This window comes from Nicotiana tomentosiformis, chromosome 10, assembly GCF_000390325.3.
Source record: "Nicotiana tomentosiformis chromosome 10, ASM39032v3, whole genome shotgun sequence".
In the NCBI taxonomy this organism is placed as follows: domain Eukaryota; kingdom Viridiplantae; phylum Streptophyta; class Magnoliopsida; order Solanales; family Solanaceae; genus Nicotiana; species Nicotiana tomentosiformis.
In genome coordinates, this window is record NC_090821.1 from 32,390,480 (window position 1) to 32,409,379 (window position 18,900).

Consider the following 18,900-nt stretch of genomic DNA (forward strand, 5'->3'; position numbering starts at 1 on the left):
GGTATAAAGTATTTGGATAGCAGAAAAATGGCCTCCCAACCTCGAGAACGCCAAACATAGTATCCTTTCGTGATCACAGCATTGATGAAACATGTCTGTCTTCTTGATGTGTCGTGGTCAAAAGACACTTTTCATCTATTAATGTCAAATTTTCCACCAAACTTCAATTAATTCTTCCTCAAACCCAATCTTCATAATGATTTGAAGGCACAGATCATTAACCCCACGGGTATGACTATTCTAGTTCCACATGAGTTTGAACCGAGCTTAATTCCAAAGTGTTTCAACTGTGTATTCATCCTCAAAAGTGTCTTGTTCTCAGTTAACCAGTTCAAGGCTAAATTAGTTTTCTAAGATCTGGCCAAAAATTCCGTATGCAGTCATGTCACTAAAACTAGCGGCGAATGAACTAAGCATAGAATGACACAAAAGGACAAATTATATTTCATTGAATAACGGATGGAAGGATTTGACGACAAGACAAACAAACTTGAAATCTGGGTTACAGCCCTGGATAACCCAGATAACAGAAAAGACGACAAAATAAGCTACCAAGTCTCCTCCCTGCTAAAGAGGAGTGACTTTCCAATTACCAAACGACTTCTCAGCCATGGACTTGCACATCAGCATTACTACAGCATTCAACCATTTTTATTGCTATAGATTCAGCCCTCAAATTTTGACTTTTGATCAAATCGTTCCCCATATTGCCTGTCGGATTTCGGGGTTGACAGCATGGGAATTTTCACATTAACTAACTTGCCAAACGACTTGGACGAATTCTCATATCTCCCTATCATCACAGATCATCCAAGCAGAGAATGTCCTATTTCTCCAAACTGATAGAAGTCAGCCAACATTTACATCGTTTTTATCACCAACTTATCTACTTGCCTTTTTTGTGACCTTAGTTGGATCAACAATATTGGTTCTTATTTCTTCGGTTGAGAAGGTGCTTTTATTTCTGAGGGATCCTGGATTGTTTTTATGACTCGCCATTGAAAACCAATAAACCGACCACCTTTAACTAGCTTTTATTTCAAAACAAGAAGCATGTTAGTATGAACACTCTCTTTTTTCCATTTCTTTTTTCTTTTTTTTTCTTCTTTTGTCTCTTTTTTTTTCTTTTCTTTTTTCAAAATTATTCGATCGAACCTGATGTGGGTTGCCTACGTATTATGTGGGAATATGAATCAGATCTTTGCGTAGTTCAGGAAGATCGGGGAATAGAGTACGTAAGCTAGCTCTTTTTTTTCTTTGCAATTTTTGAAAAGAAGATTTCTTAAAAGAGAAAGAAAATACTTTTTTTTTGGATTTTGATTGATTTGTTTTTAATTTTTGGGAGAAAGACTTATAAAGAAGGAAAAATAATTTTTTTCGATTTAGATTTTTTTTAGAATTATGAAAAGAAAGACTTCTAAGAATTTTTTTTTTGAATTTCGATTTTAATTTTTATTTATATTTTTTCAGTGAAGGACTTCTAAAGAAGGAAAAAAAACATATTTTGGATTTTGATTTTATTTTATTTTTCGAATGAAAGACTTCTAAAAACGAAAGAAAATATTTTTGGTTTTAATTTTTTTTTATTTGGGATCCTAAAAATAATCCAAAATAATTTTAATTATTTTTATGAATTTTAGAAGTTTTTCATTATTTATTTTTGTATTTATTCGCATTGTTTATGCATGTTAGGAATATCGTAAATAATAAAAATCATAAAAATGTTCAAATCTTAATTTCATAGTATTTTATATTTTAAATTGCATTTTAGGATTTAATTACATTGTTAAATGCATTATATAAATATCTAAAAATCAAAAAAATATATTCTTAGGTTAGTTAATTAATTAGGTCATTAGTAAATTAGTGAGTAGAATATATATAATAGTTTAGTCACACAAATTGGATTTAATTAAAATTTAAGTCCAAAGTGACTAATTTTGCAATTCTTCCAAGCCTATCCCTTTAGAAGCCCAATTCACCCCATAGCCTGGCCCATACTCTTATCTTAAAACACCCATCTCACCGGTGCTCTTAGGGCAGACCCTAATTTCACCTCTCATTTTTTTATTCAAGAGAACGAACAGAGCCCTCCTTTCATTTTACCAAGAACCCTAGCTAGCCGCCGCCCCTCTCTTTCTTCTCTCTCACCTCACTCATCTCTCACAGAACTACAAGCTCGCCTCCACACTCTCCTCTCTCAAATACATACCCATAGACTGATGAACTTAAAAATACGGAGAGGGGCTTCAGCAAAGGATTAAGATCTGGAAATGCAGCCACCCATTTCACTCCGCTGTACTCACAAAAATTCACAAAAACGCACACAAGCACAAGCCTCTAAAATTTCGAAAAACAAAAATTAGGAACAAATTCTGGAATTCCGATATTTTCAAATGGAGGTATAAATTCTGAAGGTTCAGAAGTTCAAATCGTTGTTGGTGACTGTTGAATCCTGCTGTTCTCTGTCTAAGCCGAGCTCTTTTTGTGGATTCTAGCCTCTATCTGGTTTCCTTTTCTTCTAGCTTTAGTTCCTTGAGCAGCTTGGTATGTCTTCCTTAAACTACCTCAGATCTGTTTTGATATGGAATTTGACATGTTTTCTAGCCTATGTAGTTGTTATTCCTTGAATTTGTGACTGGTCGTCTTTATAGTAATTATTAAACATTAATTCCATGAGAAATGACGGATAGTACTTTCAGAACTATGTTGATTTTATTTGATGAATTATGTTTCAAATTGTTGTTGGTGACACATTGCACACTTAACTAATTTACAATTTCTTACTTTCCATACACAGGTATCCTATATGTTTTTGCCAATGAATGTCGTGGTTATGATTTTGAACTCTTGTTTTCCTAGTTAATCAAATTGAGTTCAAGCCCCGAGGTCCATAATCTAGAGGCACAGCGGCCCAGCTCCAATTGCGTTTTACTCTTGAGTTTAAGATTAGTTAGATTAATTCGAGCAAGTTTGATTTCCAGTGCTAAGTATCTGCCAGGTTAATGTTATCAATTTTTGTGTAATAACGTAATTTTGGTTAAACAAATTTGTATTCGTTTTACGGGCCTCATCCATATTCATTAAGCCCCCACGTGAAACCGAAACGTAAAAGAAAATTAATTGGTGAATCTTCGTAGAATGCTTTAGGCGCGTCTAAATAAATCATCGTAGTCATGGGTACAGTTCCGTGGCATGGCCTCGATACGTAAATCTCAATTCGAGTGTGCGTTTCATGTGACTCGACCGGAACTTCAAATAATAATAAAATTAACTTGTTGTAAATCGCGAGTGTATTTCACGTGGTGCGATTCACAATGTGTTAAAAAACAAACGAGTGCGCGACATCGCGACTTATTCAAGCAAATTCCATAAATACTAAAAGTAGTTTTAAAAGGTAAAAATGCACAATAGGTTTCAAATAGGTATTAAATCGTATAATTAGGCAAATTAACAATAGTCGAGCGACATGCTAAAACCATGGAATCAGGGAGTGCCTCACACCTTCTCCCGGATTAACAGAATTCCTTACCCGGTCTTCTGTGTTCGCAGATCATAAATAGGGGTTAATTTTCCTCTATCTGGGATTTTAAAATAAATCGGTGATTTGGGACACCATAAATTATCCCAAGTGGCGACTCCAATTAAATAAATAATCCTATTTCGAATAATGTCACTTTAATAGGAAAAACTTCCCTATCCCCCCCAGGAAAAAGGAGGTGTGACTGCTCTGGCGACTCTGCTGGGGACACGAACCCAGAACTTCTGGTTCAAGGTTCAGAATTCGAGCTTAGAATGACTATTATACTTGGCTTTTGTTTATTATTTGATTTTTTTACATGTTTGAGTCTAGTGTGCTAAATGTCACTTTTTACCGCTTTGATATTGCTTGAACTGTATATATAAAATTGTTACGAAACCCTTATTCTCTATAAGTATTCTAAATCTTCTGGGAAGTGCACGCTGGCATGGCTTCTTTTCTGTTAGTGTCATACCCTAATTTAGAATGAGGATCGGATTAGTTACAAAGCCGGATGACCTTTTGGTTCTCGGTACGTTGCCCCCCCGGCTCGAGTTGTCCGCTCGGATAAGCCAGGTCTAGATCAACACACCTGAGGATTCAAACCTAGAATAACATGACGGATCCCTAGTAGGAATGTTTGTTTGCATCACGTGCATTTGACTTTGGGTACTCAACACGGGGTTGGGTCCGTATAGGACAGGTATACCCAAATTAAAGACCCTCCAGATGCATTTTTACGTGTTACTTGTGCATTTATTTGTTTCGGCTTACATGTTTACTAGCTTCTAGAATATGAAAAGAAAATCAAAAAAAAATGGGGAGAGAAAATTGACGCGGTTCCTGAAAATCTCGGTATTTAAAACAAAGAAAAAAGAAAAAAAAAGATCCTTAAACTCTGCCGAATTTTTAGAAGGTTATCACAAATGAGTCCGAATTTTCAAAAAATGACATTTTTCCCCAGTCCTGAAAAACTGACCGAACTACGCGGGTCTAATTCTCACCGGATGTGAGATACCGGCCCCAATTTTTAAAAATCCAAAAATATTTTTCTTTAATTTCAATTTTTTATGTGGGGCAAAAATTAGGTGCTCACAGCCGCCACACAAGCAAGAACTTTACTACGCTCGAAAATATCAAACCTCACGAATCTATAAGGAAGGCCTGAAAATCCATAGTTAATGGCCTCTCCACAATTGGTATAAATGCCAAACTACCCATACTCTCCACCTTTATGCTCAAGGCATTAGCTACCACATTCACTTTGACCAGATGATATAATATAGTGATATCATAGTCTTTCAACAACTCCAACTATCTCGACTACCTCAAATTTAAATCCTTCAGCTTGACCAAATGTTGGAAACTCCGGTGATTAGGGTAGACCTCACATAACACACCATACAAGTGGTGCATCCAATTAATGAGCATGTGCACATTAGCTTCCAACTCCAAATCATGCAAATGATAGTTCTTCTCATGGGTCTTCAACAGACAAAACACATAGGCAATCACTCTACCATCCTGCATCAATACCGCTCCAAGTCCAATCGCGAGGCATCACAATACACAGTGAGGCCCCGAATCAATGGGCAACACCGGTACGGGAGCTGTAGTCAAAGCAATCTTGAGCTTCTGAAAGCTCTTCTTACACTCATCCGACCATTTGAAAAGAGCACCCTTCTGAGCCAGCTAGGTTAATAGAGGTGAAATGGATGAAAACCCCTCAACAAAGTGGTGATAGTGGCCTACCAAACCCAAGAAACTTAAGATCTCTATAGTTGAAGTGGGTCTACGCTAGTTTTGGTGTCACGACCCAAACTGATGGGCCACGAGGAATGCCCGAGTCCTACCTGTCGAACACCCCTAAGCATGCGTCTACGATATAAACATGAATTAAGGGTAGGTCATGAATAATATCTGTCAATAAATTGCTGAATTACGTGAATAACATACGTGAGGAAAACATGTCCAAAAAACATATATACATATATATGCGGAATACGGTAGGGCGAGCTGACAAGGCCGCTATAGACAACTATATATCCCAAAACTGGAAGCCGGCAAGGCCAAATACTATCCAACTATACATAACTTCTAGGATGAAGACCTGTCTTTGAAATTGAGGGTTAGGGTGTTGAATCTTACCTCTAGGATGAAGACTTGTCTTCGGAATATCCTTCTCCTTAACCCTTACCTAACGATACCCGGACCTCAAGTGTATCTTCGAGAAATACTTGGCACCTTGCAACTGATCAAATAAATCATCAATACTCAGTAGTGGGTACTTATTCTTGATCGTCACCTTTTTTAACTGTCTATAATCAATACACATCTGCAAGGAACCATCTTTCTTCCTCACAAATAACACAGGTGCTCCCTACGGTAATGTACTAGGTTTGATAAAGCCTTTTTCAAGCAAGTCCCTTAGTTGTTCCTTTAACTCTCTCAGCTCTGTTGGTGCCATCCTATAGGGAGGGATAGACATTGGCTGAGTATCTGATAATAGGTCAATAGCAAACTCAATTTCTCGCTATGGCGGAAGACCCGGATATTTATCGAAAAAACCTCAGGAAACTCATTAACCACAAGGATAGATTGAATGGTTGGTGACTTTACTTTCACATCCTGTACCGGAACTAAGTGACAAATATAACCCTTTCTGATCATCTTCCTTGCCTTGAGATAAGAAATAAATCTAACTCTCGGCGATGCCGTATTACCTTTCCAATCCAAAACAGGCTCCCCTGGGAATTGGAATCAGACCATCTTTGATCTACAATCAACTATGGCATAACAAGAATCCAAGCAATCCATACCCATTATAGCATCAAATTCTACCATATCTAACTCGAATAGGTCTGCTACTGTAGATCGACTATGAACTACTACTATACAATCTCTATATACCCGCCTAGCTATCACTGAATCCCCAATAAGTGTGGACACCTCAAAAGGTTGAACCAACTCAGGCTTTATTCCAAACTTACTAGCAACCAATGGAAAAACATACGATAAGTTGGAACCTGGGTCAATCAATGCATATACATCATATGAGGAGACTAATAATATACCTGTAACAACATCAAGTGACGACTCCTCATCATATCGACCTGCTAATGCATAAATGTGGTTCTGAGGACCGCTCGAGCTAGATACTCCACCTCTACCTCTACCACAACCGATTGGTACTTGTGAACCTTGCCCAGGGGGGCGTACTAATGATGACGAATCAGCTACAGACCGCGCTAGATGAACTTTGCTCGCATCACCTCTCGTCGGACAATCTCTCATAATGTGGCCTAGATAACAACAAGTATAACAAACACCCAACCACATACGACACTTCCCGGCATACTGCTTACCAAACTGAGCACATCATGGCAACGGCTGCCTCATCTGACTTGACTCACCCCTATATTGAGAACTTGAGGCCTTGAAATTCTGATTAGGCCCTAAATATGTGGAACGATCAAATCTCTTACTGACAAACTTAGGGGGTGCGCTACCCGATGGATGGGCTGGATACCTCAGGTATTGTTGTCTCTGACCACCTCGAAACTCACCAGAAGGACCCGAAGATCTGGCTCTCTTACTCTGGCCCCTATCTTGCTCACGATCAGCCCTCTGATTCTGCTTATCAGAACCGATGGGCCTCATTTGGATCTGCTCCAGTGAATACCGGAGGGTCCAAATTAATGAAATCACGAACCCTCGCACTGATGGCCCTATCTGCATGACCAATACCTACTTTCTAACGTCGAGATTGCGCGGCTACTAATCGAGTCAATAGCTGAATAGCATCTCTCATCTCCTGACCCGGTGTACCTAGCTGAGGAGCTGGAGGTACAGAGGCAGACGCTGCAGCTGGTGCCCCTCGGAGCTCCTTTGGAGCGGGCAGGATATGTGAAGTATGACATGGAATCTCAATATGAGACTCTCCCCAAGCTCTAGTAACTCGTGGCGCTCGACTAGTAGTCTCATCGGCCACAGACTTGCCCTTCTAGGCGGCTGTAGCCTTCTTAGGCATCGCTGAAAACATAACATATCATTAGGGAAATGAATCCTTATATAGTATGATCTACGATAAGAAAGGAGGATAACATCCTATATGTCCTGTAGCATCATGTTTATAAATGTAGTGCATAATACACTCATAAACAAGACTCTACTAGACACGGTATGTAGACAACCCTAGGACAGAACTGCTATGATACCACTTTTATCACGACCCAAACTGATGGGCCATGATAAGTGCCCGAGTCCAACCTGTCGAACACCCCTAAGCATGCGTCTATGATATAAACATGAATTAAGGGTAGGTCATGAATAATATCTGTCAATAAATTGCTTATTACATGAATAAGATACGTGAGGAAAACATATCCAAAAGACATATATACATATACATACAGAATACGGTAGGGTGAGCCGACAAGGCTGCCATAGACAACTATATATCCCAAAATTGGAAGCCGACAAGGCCACATACTATCAAACTATACATAACTGTCTATAGACCTCTAATAGAATGTACAACTATACAAGGACGGGACTGGGCTCCGTCATACCCATATATGTATACAAATGCATCATACCAAAACTCAAAGAAGCTACAGATCAAATGGAGCACACCAACTATTCGCTGGTTAAGGATCCTAAAAAGGGGACCGTCAGCCTGTCTACGTGCACCTGCGGGCATGAAACGCAGCGTCCCCAGGAAAAAGGGACATCAATACGAATAATGTACCGATCATGTAAGGCATGAAAATCAGTACATAAAGACCTAGATGAAACATGGAGTAAATAATTCCACCTGTGAGTCTAAATAACTTTGTGAATCCGGAAATATTTATAATGTCATGCATGTGTGTATAAATGTCGTATCATGCATAGGTATAGGTATCATCATTAAGTCTTTGAGGGCATCCCATCATATCATCTCGGTCACTGTGGGCAAAATCATCAACATATACCAGCTGATCAGGAAGTGGTGCGTATATAACGTCGTAGCCTTTTTCCATATCTCATATACATATAATATACGCGTATATATTGCCATCTATTCATGGGTCAATATACATGTATAAATGAATGAAATGCATAAGAAGTACATTAATAAGATTTCTCGGAATTTCATAAAATCAATATGCCTTTCGGACAAACTTTATCAACTACGTATTTTTTCTGAGACCCATGAACAAAAGATATATTAATACGTGCAAAGGGGAATCAAGAACATAGACACCCCTAGTACTTTTATGAATATAGTCATTTATGAAAGCTTTGCGTTTGGTCATTTCGATTGTATCGTATGAATCGTACCAAAAAGAAAGAAGGGGTAGCCTTAACATACGTGAACCGATTCTCTTGACAATCCCTCTAACACCCGCCAATCGCGACGAAGCACGTAACGACATATCGGAGTAGGGAAATATCTGTATGATATTCTTGAGAAAGATTGTACCGTACTCCCTTAGAATCGAAAGTTCACGCTGCTGTAGTATTATGCAGTTTCATATGAATTGTTGAAGCAAATCACGTTGCCATTCAAATCCGTATGAAGTTGCCGAAGAAGGTCCCTTACATTGTAGAGATATAAGCATCTCCTTTAAGTGATTTAGAGAGGTTTTTAATTTTAGTGGGTGTGGGCCCCACTTAGGTGATGACCTAGCCACAAAACTCTCTTAAATGTGCCACGTTGGGACGCTTACCTAGCCAAATAGTTTAATTAATTAGTTAATCCCCCACTAAATATCAATCATTACCCAATTATCCACATAATTAAGAATTATCCCAAATTACTTAAAATACTACTCACTTTTAACATACGTTATACACATTACTATCATGATCATGTGGTACCTTGTATGACACTAGTCCATAAATACCGGGTATTATAGTTCAGACTGTATTTTATCCCAAATTCACAACCTTCAACGAAACTCATCTTCTTTGATATATTTACCCTCTAACCTTTGCAGTACTTACGTATCACCTGTTATAAATAGCATAAATTCTTATAACCTCTAAAATAATCTCATTCCCGAGTCTACGTCGATTAACTTACGACGAAACTTTAACGTACGAAATGCGAATGTAACATTTGGACCTCCTCAATCTTCTTAGGCTCAACCTTGATACCATTACAAGACACAACATGACCCAAGAATGCAACTGACTCAAGCCAAGAACTCACACTTCAAAAACTTGGCATATTGACGATCCTTTAAAGTCTAATGAGAGTAAACAGAATACCATCGACGAATGCAATCAGAAAGGAATCCAAGTAAGTGCTAAACACTCGGTTTACCAAATCCATGAAAGTCGTTGTAGCATTGGTCAAACCAAACGACATTACCAAGAACTCATAATGACTATAGCGGTTCCTAAAATATGTCTTAGGGACATTCGAAGCCCTAATCTTCAGCTGATGATAGCTAGATCTCAAATCTATCTTGGAAAACACCTTGGCATCTTGAATTTGATAAAGCAAATCATCAATCTGAGGCAACAAATACTTGTTCTTGATAGTAAACTTGTTCAACTTCCGATAGTCAATGCACATCCTCAAAGAACTATCCCTCTTCTTCACAAACAACATTGGCGGACCCCAAGGACAAACACTCGATCTAATGAATCCTTTATCAAACAAATCCTACAACTGCTCCTTGAATTCTTTCAACTCAGCTGGAGCCATATGGTACAATGGAATAGAAATGGGACGAGTGACAGGAGCCAGATTAATGCAAAAGTCAATGTACCTATAAAGTAGCATGCCCGGCAAATCCACAGAAAATACCTTTGGGAACTCCTCGTTACCGGTACTAGTTCCATAGAAGGCACCTTCGTGCTAGAACCTCAAATCTATGCCAAATATGCTAAATAACCCCTCTCAACCATACGTCGAGCCTTCAAAAATGTAACCACCCAACTCGCGAAATGGCCAAGGGCCCCTCTCCACTCTAACCTAGGCAACCCTGGAATAACTAAGGTCACAGTCTTGGCGTGACTATCCAAGATAGCATGATATGAGAATAACCAATCCATACCAAGAATAACCTCAAAATCCACCATATCCAACAACAAGAGATCAACTATAGTATCAAAATCATTAATAGTTACAACATAGGACTGGTACACCCGATCAACTTCTATAGAATCCCTAAACGGTGTAGACACAAAATATGAATATCAAGATAATCATGAGGCATACCCAAGTGCGATGAAAATTATGAAGACACATAATAATATGCAAAAACCAGATCAAAAAATACCGAAGCATCTCTATTACATACTGAGATAATACCTGTAATAACTGTATCAGACGCCTCCGCCTCAGGCCCACCCAGGAATTCATAACAATAGGGCTGAATCCCACCAGTTTGCCCTCCACCTCTAGGACGATCTCTACCTGGATGACCTCCATCTCTACCTAGCTGTCCTCCTCCCTTGGCTGGCTGACCCTATATCTAGTTGGCTAAGCGGGTGGTGTAGTAAGTGCTGCCTGAATTATGGCATGAGTACCTTGTTGTGGCATACTACTCTGTGACCTAGGACAAAACCTCATGATGTGCCTCAGATCTCCACACACATAGCAAACCCTCTGCTGGGATGGCTGCTAAACCCGAAATTATCCCTGACGACCCGAATAACCACCATGGTAATTCTGTATCGGAAGTGCACTAATGGAAGCTAGAGGTGCACTGAATCCTGACTGATCGGAACGGGGTCCATAAGCACCATGGCCAACTCATGTACCACGTGAAACCTAAAGTGCCCACTATATTGGGTTTAACATGAACTCTACCAAAGTGACCTTTGCCTCCGGAAGAGGCTCCTCTATCTCATGCCCAAAAACTGAGGAGCACGACAGGCGCTCAACAGAGGGAACCCGACCGAGCAAGTATGTTAGATTTTCTTCTACCCAACCTCATCCACGAATGGAGATAAAACATATTTTTATTAATTAGACAAAAACGTGATCATGTCTACAATACCAATTCATTACCAATAGTTTTTATCATTTTTAAAGTCTCAAATGGGACAAGAAAAACAACCACAACATGACATAGTTTGACTTCCCCAGCACCAATACACAACCAACACTATGTCTACAAAGCCTATATAGATAAATAAGATTACTATGATAATGCCGGCAACAAGGCCCCGGCTATACCTCAAACATAATACACAAAGAACAAAAGATACATGACCCTAGAATAAAGTGGGGCTCTCCAAGTCAGCTGGGAATAGGGTGCACCGCTATCACTGATCAATGTCTCCTACTGTAGAACCACCTGCATCTATTAAAGATACAGCGCCCCCAACAAAAGGAGCGTTAGTACCGTCGAATAGTACTAGTATGAAAACTAATAACCAATTTAAGAATTCGAAAATACAATATGAATATGATGAACTAGGGTGACAATAGAATAACATAGATAGCCGTTAAACCAAAGCAAACATACCAAGAGCTATCAATAACATTTATAGGATTTAAGATGGGGTCCTTTGTAACCATCTTTACACAAATCGGCCACGTCGCCTCACCCAATGTATGCAGCTGGAGGTGCAAGCACAATACCACAACTCTACTCAAGCGGCCATGCCGCCTCACCCCAATGTATGGGGGTTGAGGTATAACCACAATACCAAGAACCTACACAAAGAGGATATGCCGTCTCACCCCAATGTATGCGGGTGGAAATGCATCAATGATACCAATGCCTTCACAAAGCGGCTATGCCGCCTCACCCCAATATATATATATATATATATATATATATATATATATATATATATATATATATATATATATATATATATATATATATATATATATATATATATATATATATATATATATGTGTGGTGGTGGTGTAACAACAATACCAAAACTATACACAAAGCCGTCGTACCGCCTCACCCTAATGTATGCGGGTGGAGGTGTATCACAATCACAATCTCTCCATAACTTTGCATAATAATTTCCACATAAATCATGACTTTAAATTATAACATGTAGATACACAATCCATAGTTTGGAACACCTCCTCAATTTATATTGCAATATGATAAGAGCATTTGAAACACGAATTGAACATATATCTTTATGACAAAACTTATCGGAATACTCGATTTGTAATCGACATCTTGGAACTTACAAGGTAATGGGGATTCCAATTCTTAAAGAAGAGTTTAGCCAACATACCTCAATGGAGCTTCCTTAAACTCTAAAATGTTCCGGAATTCATAGCAACTTCAATCTATTTTAGAAATATAACAAATTGAACCAAAATTAGGAAGATGCTCATGGTTCTAGCTCATTTGAGCATTTTATCAAACACTAGGTCTGCATTAAGGTTTCAAGGTCCTTTTATGGAGGATTACATCATACCACAACCCAATCTTTACCATTTTTAGCTCAACAATCTTCCTACACCCTTTGATAACACATGCATGTAAAATAAACAACTCTCATGCCCAAAAATTATCTTGCTAATTACCTATTTCTAGAAAAACTTCGAAATTGAGGGTTAGGGTGTTGAATCTTACCTCTAGGATGAAGACCTAGTGAGTTTCCCTTCTTAATCTTCCAAAATTTGAGCAAGAATTGAAGAAAATTATTTGAGGAACACCTTCTCACTCTAGGGTACTCTCTCTCACTCTAAAATGTCATATTTCAGCTCAAATATAGCCCAAAGCGTGTATTTAACGAAGTAGAGTCGGGTTTTAAAAATCCAAAAATGAAGCTTCGGAACAAGGTCTGCGATCACATATGCGATCGAATAATCGATATGCGGACCGCATATCGGTCCCATAATTGGTGTCCAAAGCTGGCCAACAATCTGCCTAGGTTTGTGGTCACTTTGCGGCCCGCAAACCTATTCTGCGGTCGCAAAATGAACCGCAGAATAGTTCTGCGGTTACATAGTCGACCGCAGAATGGCATCCAAAATTGCCCCTCCTGCCTCACTCTACGGCCATTATGCGGTCCGCAGAGTGATTCTGTGATCGCATAATGGACCGCAGAAACATATTTTTCTGCCAAAAACTTTCTTTTGTCCCCCAGTGCATTGTTCAACCCAAAAAGTTCGAGCAAAATTATTTTCTAAATTCGGAAAAATTATTTTCTCTAATCCTCAACACGTAAAACCAATTCGGCACCACGAAACATTATTTTCTTTTGCAAAATTTTACGGGGCCTTACATTCCCCCCCTCCCCCCCCCACTTAAGATCATTCGTCTTCTAATGAGGGTAAAAATTCTGTTATTAGCATGTTACGCAACTCAGTTTTCATACCACACACTAGCTGCCCCAAATTTGACTAACTCCCTAAATTTTCAAATATTTCGCCATAGTTTCCCCTGTAACTGGGCCTATCCACCTGTCAGAGAGCCCAGAAACACATCCTAACAATATATACATAATCCAACGACGTAACATAACACAAAACAACACCAATTGTGGCCTTACAAGCAATACATTTAGAAAGAAGCACCTTTACAACAACTTAACAAATGATACAAGCATCCATAGGCGACAGTCTTATTAAAAGGTCACATAGTTTATACAAAAAAAGTAAGGATACTTCTTTTTCATTTCTTCCTCGGCCTCCCAAGTTGCCTCTTCAACTTACTGGTTCGCCACAACACCTTCACAGAGGCAATTTCTTTATTCCTCAACTTTCGGACTTGCCTATCAAGAATGGAAATAGGAGTTTCTTCATATGACAAATCTTGATTAACCTCAATGGTCTCAACCGGTACAATAGCTGACGGATCTCCAACTACCTTCTTCAACATAGATACATAGAATACCGGGTGCACTAATGACATCTCAGGTGGTAGCTCAAGCTTGTATGCCACCTCACCGATCCTCTGAATGATTCTGTATGGTCCGATATACCTCAGACTCAATTTCTCTTTCTTACCAAATCGCATTACACCTTTCATGGGGGACATTTTCAAGAATACCCAATCGTCTTCTTTGAACTCTAGATCCCTACGATGAGTATCCGAATAGGACTTCTAATGACTCTGAACAGTTTTTAACTGCTCCTTAATGATTTTAACTTTTTTCATGGCCTGATGCACGAGGTATGGCCCAATCAACTCTGCTTCACTAATTTCGAACCACCCAATGGGAGATCTACATTTACTACTATATAAAGCCTCGAACGGTGTCATTTGAATGCTAGCGTGATATCTATTGTTGTAAGCAAATTCTATGAGTGGTAAATGATCATCCCAACTAACTTTGAAGTCTAGAACATAAGCACGCAACACATCCCCGAGCGTCTGAATAGTCCTCTCTGCCCGTCAGTCTGCGGGTGAAAGGCTGTACTAAGATTCACCTGAGTACCTAAACCTTGCTGAAATAACTTCCAAAAATTAGCAGTGAATTGTGCTCCAGATAAGAAATGATAGAAACTGGAGTGCCATGCAACCTGACTATTTCTTTGATATACAATTGAGCATACTGTTCCGCCGTATCGGTAGCCTTAACTGGAAAAAAATATGCTGATTTTGTGAGTCAATCCACAATCACCCAAATTGAGTCAATCTTACAAGGAGTGCGTGGTAATCCTACCACGAAATCCATATCAATCATTTCCCACTTCCACATTGAAATTTCTATGCTCTGTGCCAATCCACCGGGCCTTTGGTGTTCGGCCTTCATTTGCTGACAATTCGGACATCTTGCCACAAAGTGCGCCACATTCCTCTTCATATCATTCCACCAATAGACTTCCTTAAGATCATGATACATTTTTATAGAACCTGGGTGCACAGAATACCCTGAAGTATGAGCTTCAGTCATAATTCTTTCACGGAGACCATCCACGTTTGGAACACATAGACGCCCTTGGTGCCTTAGTGTACCATCACCCATGCCAAGAGAAAAGTCCACAGTCTTATGTTTATGAATCCCCTCTTTCAACTGTGCCAACAATGGATCGTTGTATTGCTTCTCCTTGACTTTCACAACAAGTGATGATTCAGCCTATTTTGCACAATCACCCCTCCTTCACTAGAGTCCGGAAGACGAACTCCTAAACTAGCCAATCGGTGAACTTCCTTGGCCAATGGCCTTTGATATGCCTTCAAGTGAGCCAAACTACCCATAGATTTCCGGCTAAGAGCATCTGCCACAACATTGGCCTTTCCCGGGTGATACAGGATATGGATGCTGTAATCTTTGAGTAACTCAAGCCATCTCCTCTGCCTCAGATTCAATTCCTTATGCTTGAAAATATATTGAAGGCTCTTATGGTCCGTGAATATATCAACATGGACCCCATAAAAATAATGACGCCAAATTTTCAATGCAAATACCAGCGCCGCAAGTTCTAAATCATGGGTTGGATAGTTCTTTTCATGATTCTTGAGTTGCCTAGAAGAGTAAGCTATCACCTTGCCATGTTGCATTAATACACACCCAAGCCCAATTTTGGAAGCATCACAATATACCAAAAATCCATCTCCACCATCTGGTAAGGTCAACACCGGTGCCGTAGTTAATCTTGCTTTCAATTCCTGGAAACTTCTTCCCAAGCATCTGACCATTGGAATTTAACTGACTTCTGAGTCAATTTAGTAAGTGGAGAGGCAAGGGTAGAAAACCTCTCCCCGAATCTTCTGTAATACCCAGTTAGGCCTAAGAAACTACGAATCTCTGTTGGAGTTGTAGGCCTTGGCCAATTCTTCACAACTGCAATTTTCTAAGGATCAACCTTAATCCCTTCACTAGAGACAACATGACCCAAGAATGTAACCGATTCACGTCAAAATTCACACTTTGAAAACTTTGCATATAACTTGTACTGATATAGGGTTTGTAGAACTGCCCTGAGATAATCAGCATGATCTTCTCGACTTCTTGAATATACAAGAATATCGTCAATGAACATTATCACAAAAGAATCGAGGAACGGCCTGAAAACGCGATTCATAAGATCCGTAAAAGCTATTTTCGGAATATCCCGCCCCCTGATCTTCAATTGGTGATACCCGAATCTGAAATCAACATTGGAGAAGTACTTGGCACCTTGCAATTTATTAAACAAGTCATCTATCCTTGGTAGTGGATACTTATTCTTGATTGTGACCTTATTAAGATGCTAGTAGTCAATACACATTCTCAGTGACCCATCTTTCTTCCTTACAAAAAGAACTGGTGTGCCACAAGGTGACACACTCGACCGTCTAAAACCCTTTTCTAACAAATCTATTAATTATTCCTTTAGCTACTTCAATTCCGTCGATGCCATTCTGTAGGGTGGAATAGATATAGGATGCGTGTCTGGCATCACATCAATCTCAAAATCAATCTCCATGTCTGGTGGGATCCCAGGGAGTTCATCCGGAAAGACTACCGGAAATTCATTCACAATAGGCACGGACTCAAGCGTAGGTGCCTCAGCATCGGTATCCGTAACCCGGACCAAATGGTAAATACACCCCTTGTTGATTATTTTCGTGTCCTTAAGGTAAGAAATAAACCTACCCATCGGCACTACATCATCACCCTCCCATTCAATAATTGGCTCATTTGGAAATTCAAACCTAACAGTTCTGGTTCGGCAATCAAGCTTGGCAAAACCTGAATAAAGCCAATCCATCCCCATTATCACATCAAAATCGACCATCCCCAATTCAATGATATCGACCACGGTGTCACGACTACAAAATGTGACAGCACAATCCCTATAAACCCGCGCGGCCAAAGTAGACTCACCAACCGGAGTAGATACAGAGAACAACTCATGAAGCTATTATGGTTCGATCCCAAATTCCATAGCAACATAAGGAGTGACATATGACAAATTGGAACCGGGATCAATAAGAGCATATACATCATGAGATTGGACAGACAATATACCTGTGACAACATCTGGAGAAGCCTCTGATTCCTCATGCCTCAGCATAGCATAAAATCTGCTGAGTCCTCCCGAATTCTGTGCACCACCCCTAGCTGCACCATGCCCTGCTGGTGCTGGGGTGCCTCGAGCTAGAGGTGCTGTGGATGTAGTAGCTGAAGAATTTGCTGGCTGTGCCGCACCTCTGCCCATATTTCAGCAGGACGAGCGGAAATCCCTCTGAATGTGACCACCTCACACCGCACCCATAGCATGTAGGTATGTCCATAAAGCAGGCCCCAAAGTGCATCCTCCCACACTTAGGGCATGGGAGCCTCCGCTGCTGAAACCTTCTGTCAGGACGACCCTGCTGGTGGGGTCCCCGGTTGCCCTGACTGGGTCCAGATGACTGTGCACCCATCGAAGACTGGGAAAATGATTGGGATGGTCTTGATGACCCTCCCCTGAATGCCAACCTACCACCACCACCACCTGAAGAACCACCAAAGTTGCTTGCAGACCGGGCCTTGCTGCTACTCTGACGCTCCATTCAATTCTTCAATTTGTGGGTCTCTGTGGCTTGAGCAAATGCTACCATCTTACCATAGCTCATATCGGAATTCAAGGCAGCTGTAGAGGCCTCATTAATAATCGAGAAGCTAAGGCCCTGTACAAAACGGCACACTCTAGCCTCCATAGTGGGCAGTATGTGAATAGCATATTTGGACAGGCGCGCAAAATCCATATGATACTCCCACACATTCATATTACCCTGCTTCAGACATTCAATCTCAGCGGCACGGGCTACCTTAGTTTTGACAGGCAAGAAATGATCCATAAAGGCATATGTGAATTCACCCCACCTCGCAGGAGGGCTTCCCTCCTCACGGGATTCCTCCCACAACTCAAACCAAGAATAGGCCACCCTTTTCAGGTGGTAGGAGGCCAACTCTACTCCCTATGTGTCTGTAGCATGCGTAACGTGTAGTGTTTTGTGCATCGCATCAATGAGGTCCTGTGGGTCCTCCTCGGGATCAATACCCGTAAACACAGGAGGATCTAACTGACGAAACTTGTTCACCCTGGAACTAGCAGATTTCCCTGGATGACTGGAAGAAATAGGCCCAACACTTGATCTTTGGGCCTGAGAAGCCACTATCTGTGTCAACATTTGTATGGCTCTCTTAAGATCAACATTAGACACACCAGAATCGGAAGCTGGAGTTGGAGGTGGAACTGGAATATCAGTTGGAGGAACTATTACACCTTCAGTAGGTGTAGGGACAGCTGCGGTTTGATCAGTTGTGGTAGAATCAGGCAGTGTAGTAACTGGGGGAATATCCTCACCCCTCGGATGCTCACCCGCATCATCAAATGTAGGATAAACTTCCACTCCCAGGGTGACATAGGCTCTTTGGCAAGTTCTTGCCTTCTTCTTAGGCGCTATGTACTGAAAATTAGAGCAACTCATGAGTTAAAGGAGGAACATTCTTACAACCAACTTTATCGCACGAT

At 40.2% G+C, this 18,900-nt stretch overlaps 1 protein-coding gene and 1 long non-coding RNA gene across 2 annotated transcripts; one reads left to right on the forward strand and one right to left on the reverse strand.

The window, feature by feature from the left end:
* Positions 1 to 2,020: 2,020 nt before the first annotated feature.
* Positions 2,021 to 3,064, forward strand: LOC138900588 (uncharacterized). The gene is made up of 2 exons (XR_011411714.1): positions 2,021 to 2,547; positions 2,801 to 3,064. It is a non-coding gene; the product is annotated as an uncharacterized lncRNA (long non-coding RNA).
* A 7,114-nt stretch (positions 3,065 to 10,178) lies between these two features.
* Positions 10,179 to 17,598, reverse strand: LOC138899969 (uncharacterized). The gene is made up of 4 exons (XM_070186671.1): positions 17,409 to 17,598; positions 17,034 to 17,129; positions 10,491 to 10,617; positions 10,179 to 10,284 (listed from the first exon to the last, which is right to left on the reverse strand). The coding sequence occupies exons 1-4, from the start codon at positions 17,596 to 17,598 to the stop codon at positions 10,179 to 10,181; spliced, it is 519 nt and encodes a 172-aa protein (XP_070042772.1).
* Positions 17,599 to 18,900: the final 1,302 nt, after the last annotated feature.

What these genes read in the sequence shown, in the direction of transcription:
- LOC138899969 (XM_070186671.1), bottom strand. Translation starts at nt 17,598, where the DNA reads ATGGGCAGAGGTGCGGCACAGCCAGCAAATTCTTCAGCTACTACATCC. An exon ending in TGATGATGTAGTGCCGATGG is followed by an intron (nt 10,618 to 17,033) that starts GTAGGTTTATTT and finishes TTGATACTATAG; the next exon opens with TTGATCTCTTGTTGTTGGAT. An exon ending in GTTATTCCAGGGTTGCCTAG is followed by an intron (nt 10,285 to 10,490) that starts GTTAGAGTGGAG and finishes GCTACTTTATAG; the next exon opens with GTACATTGACTTTTGCATTA.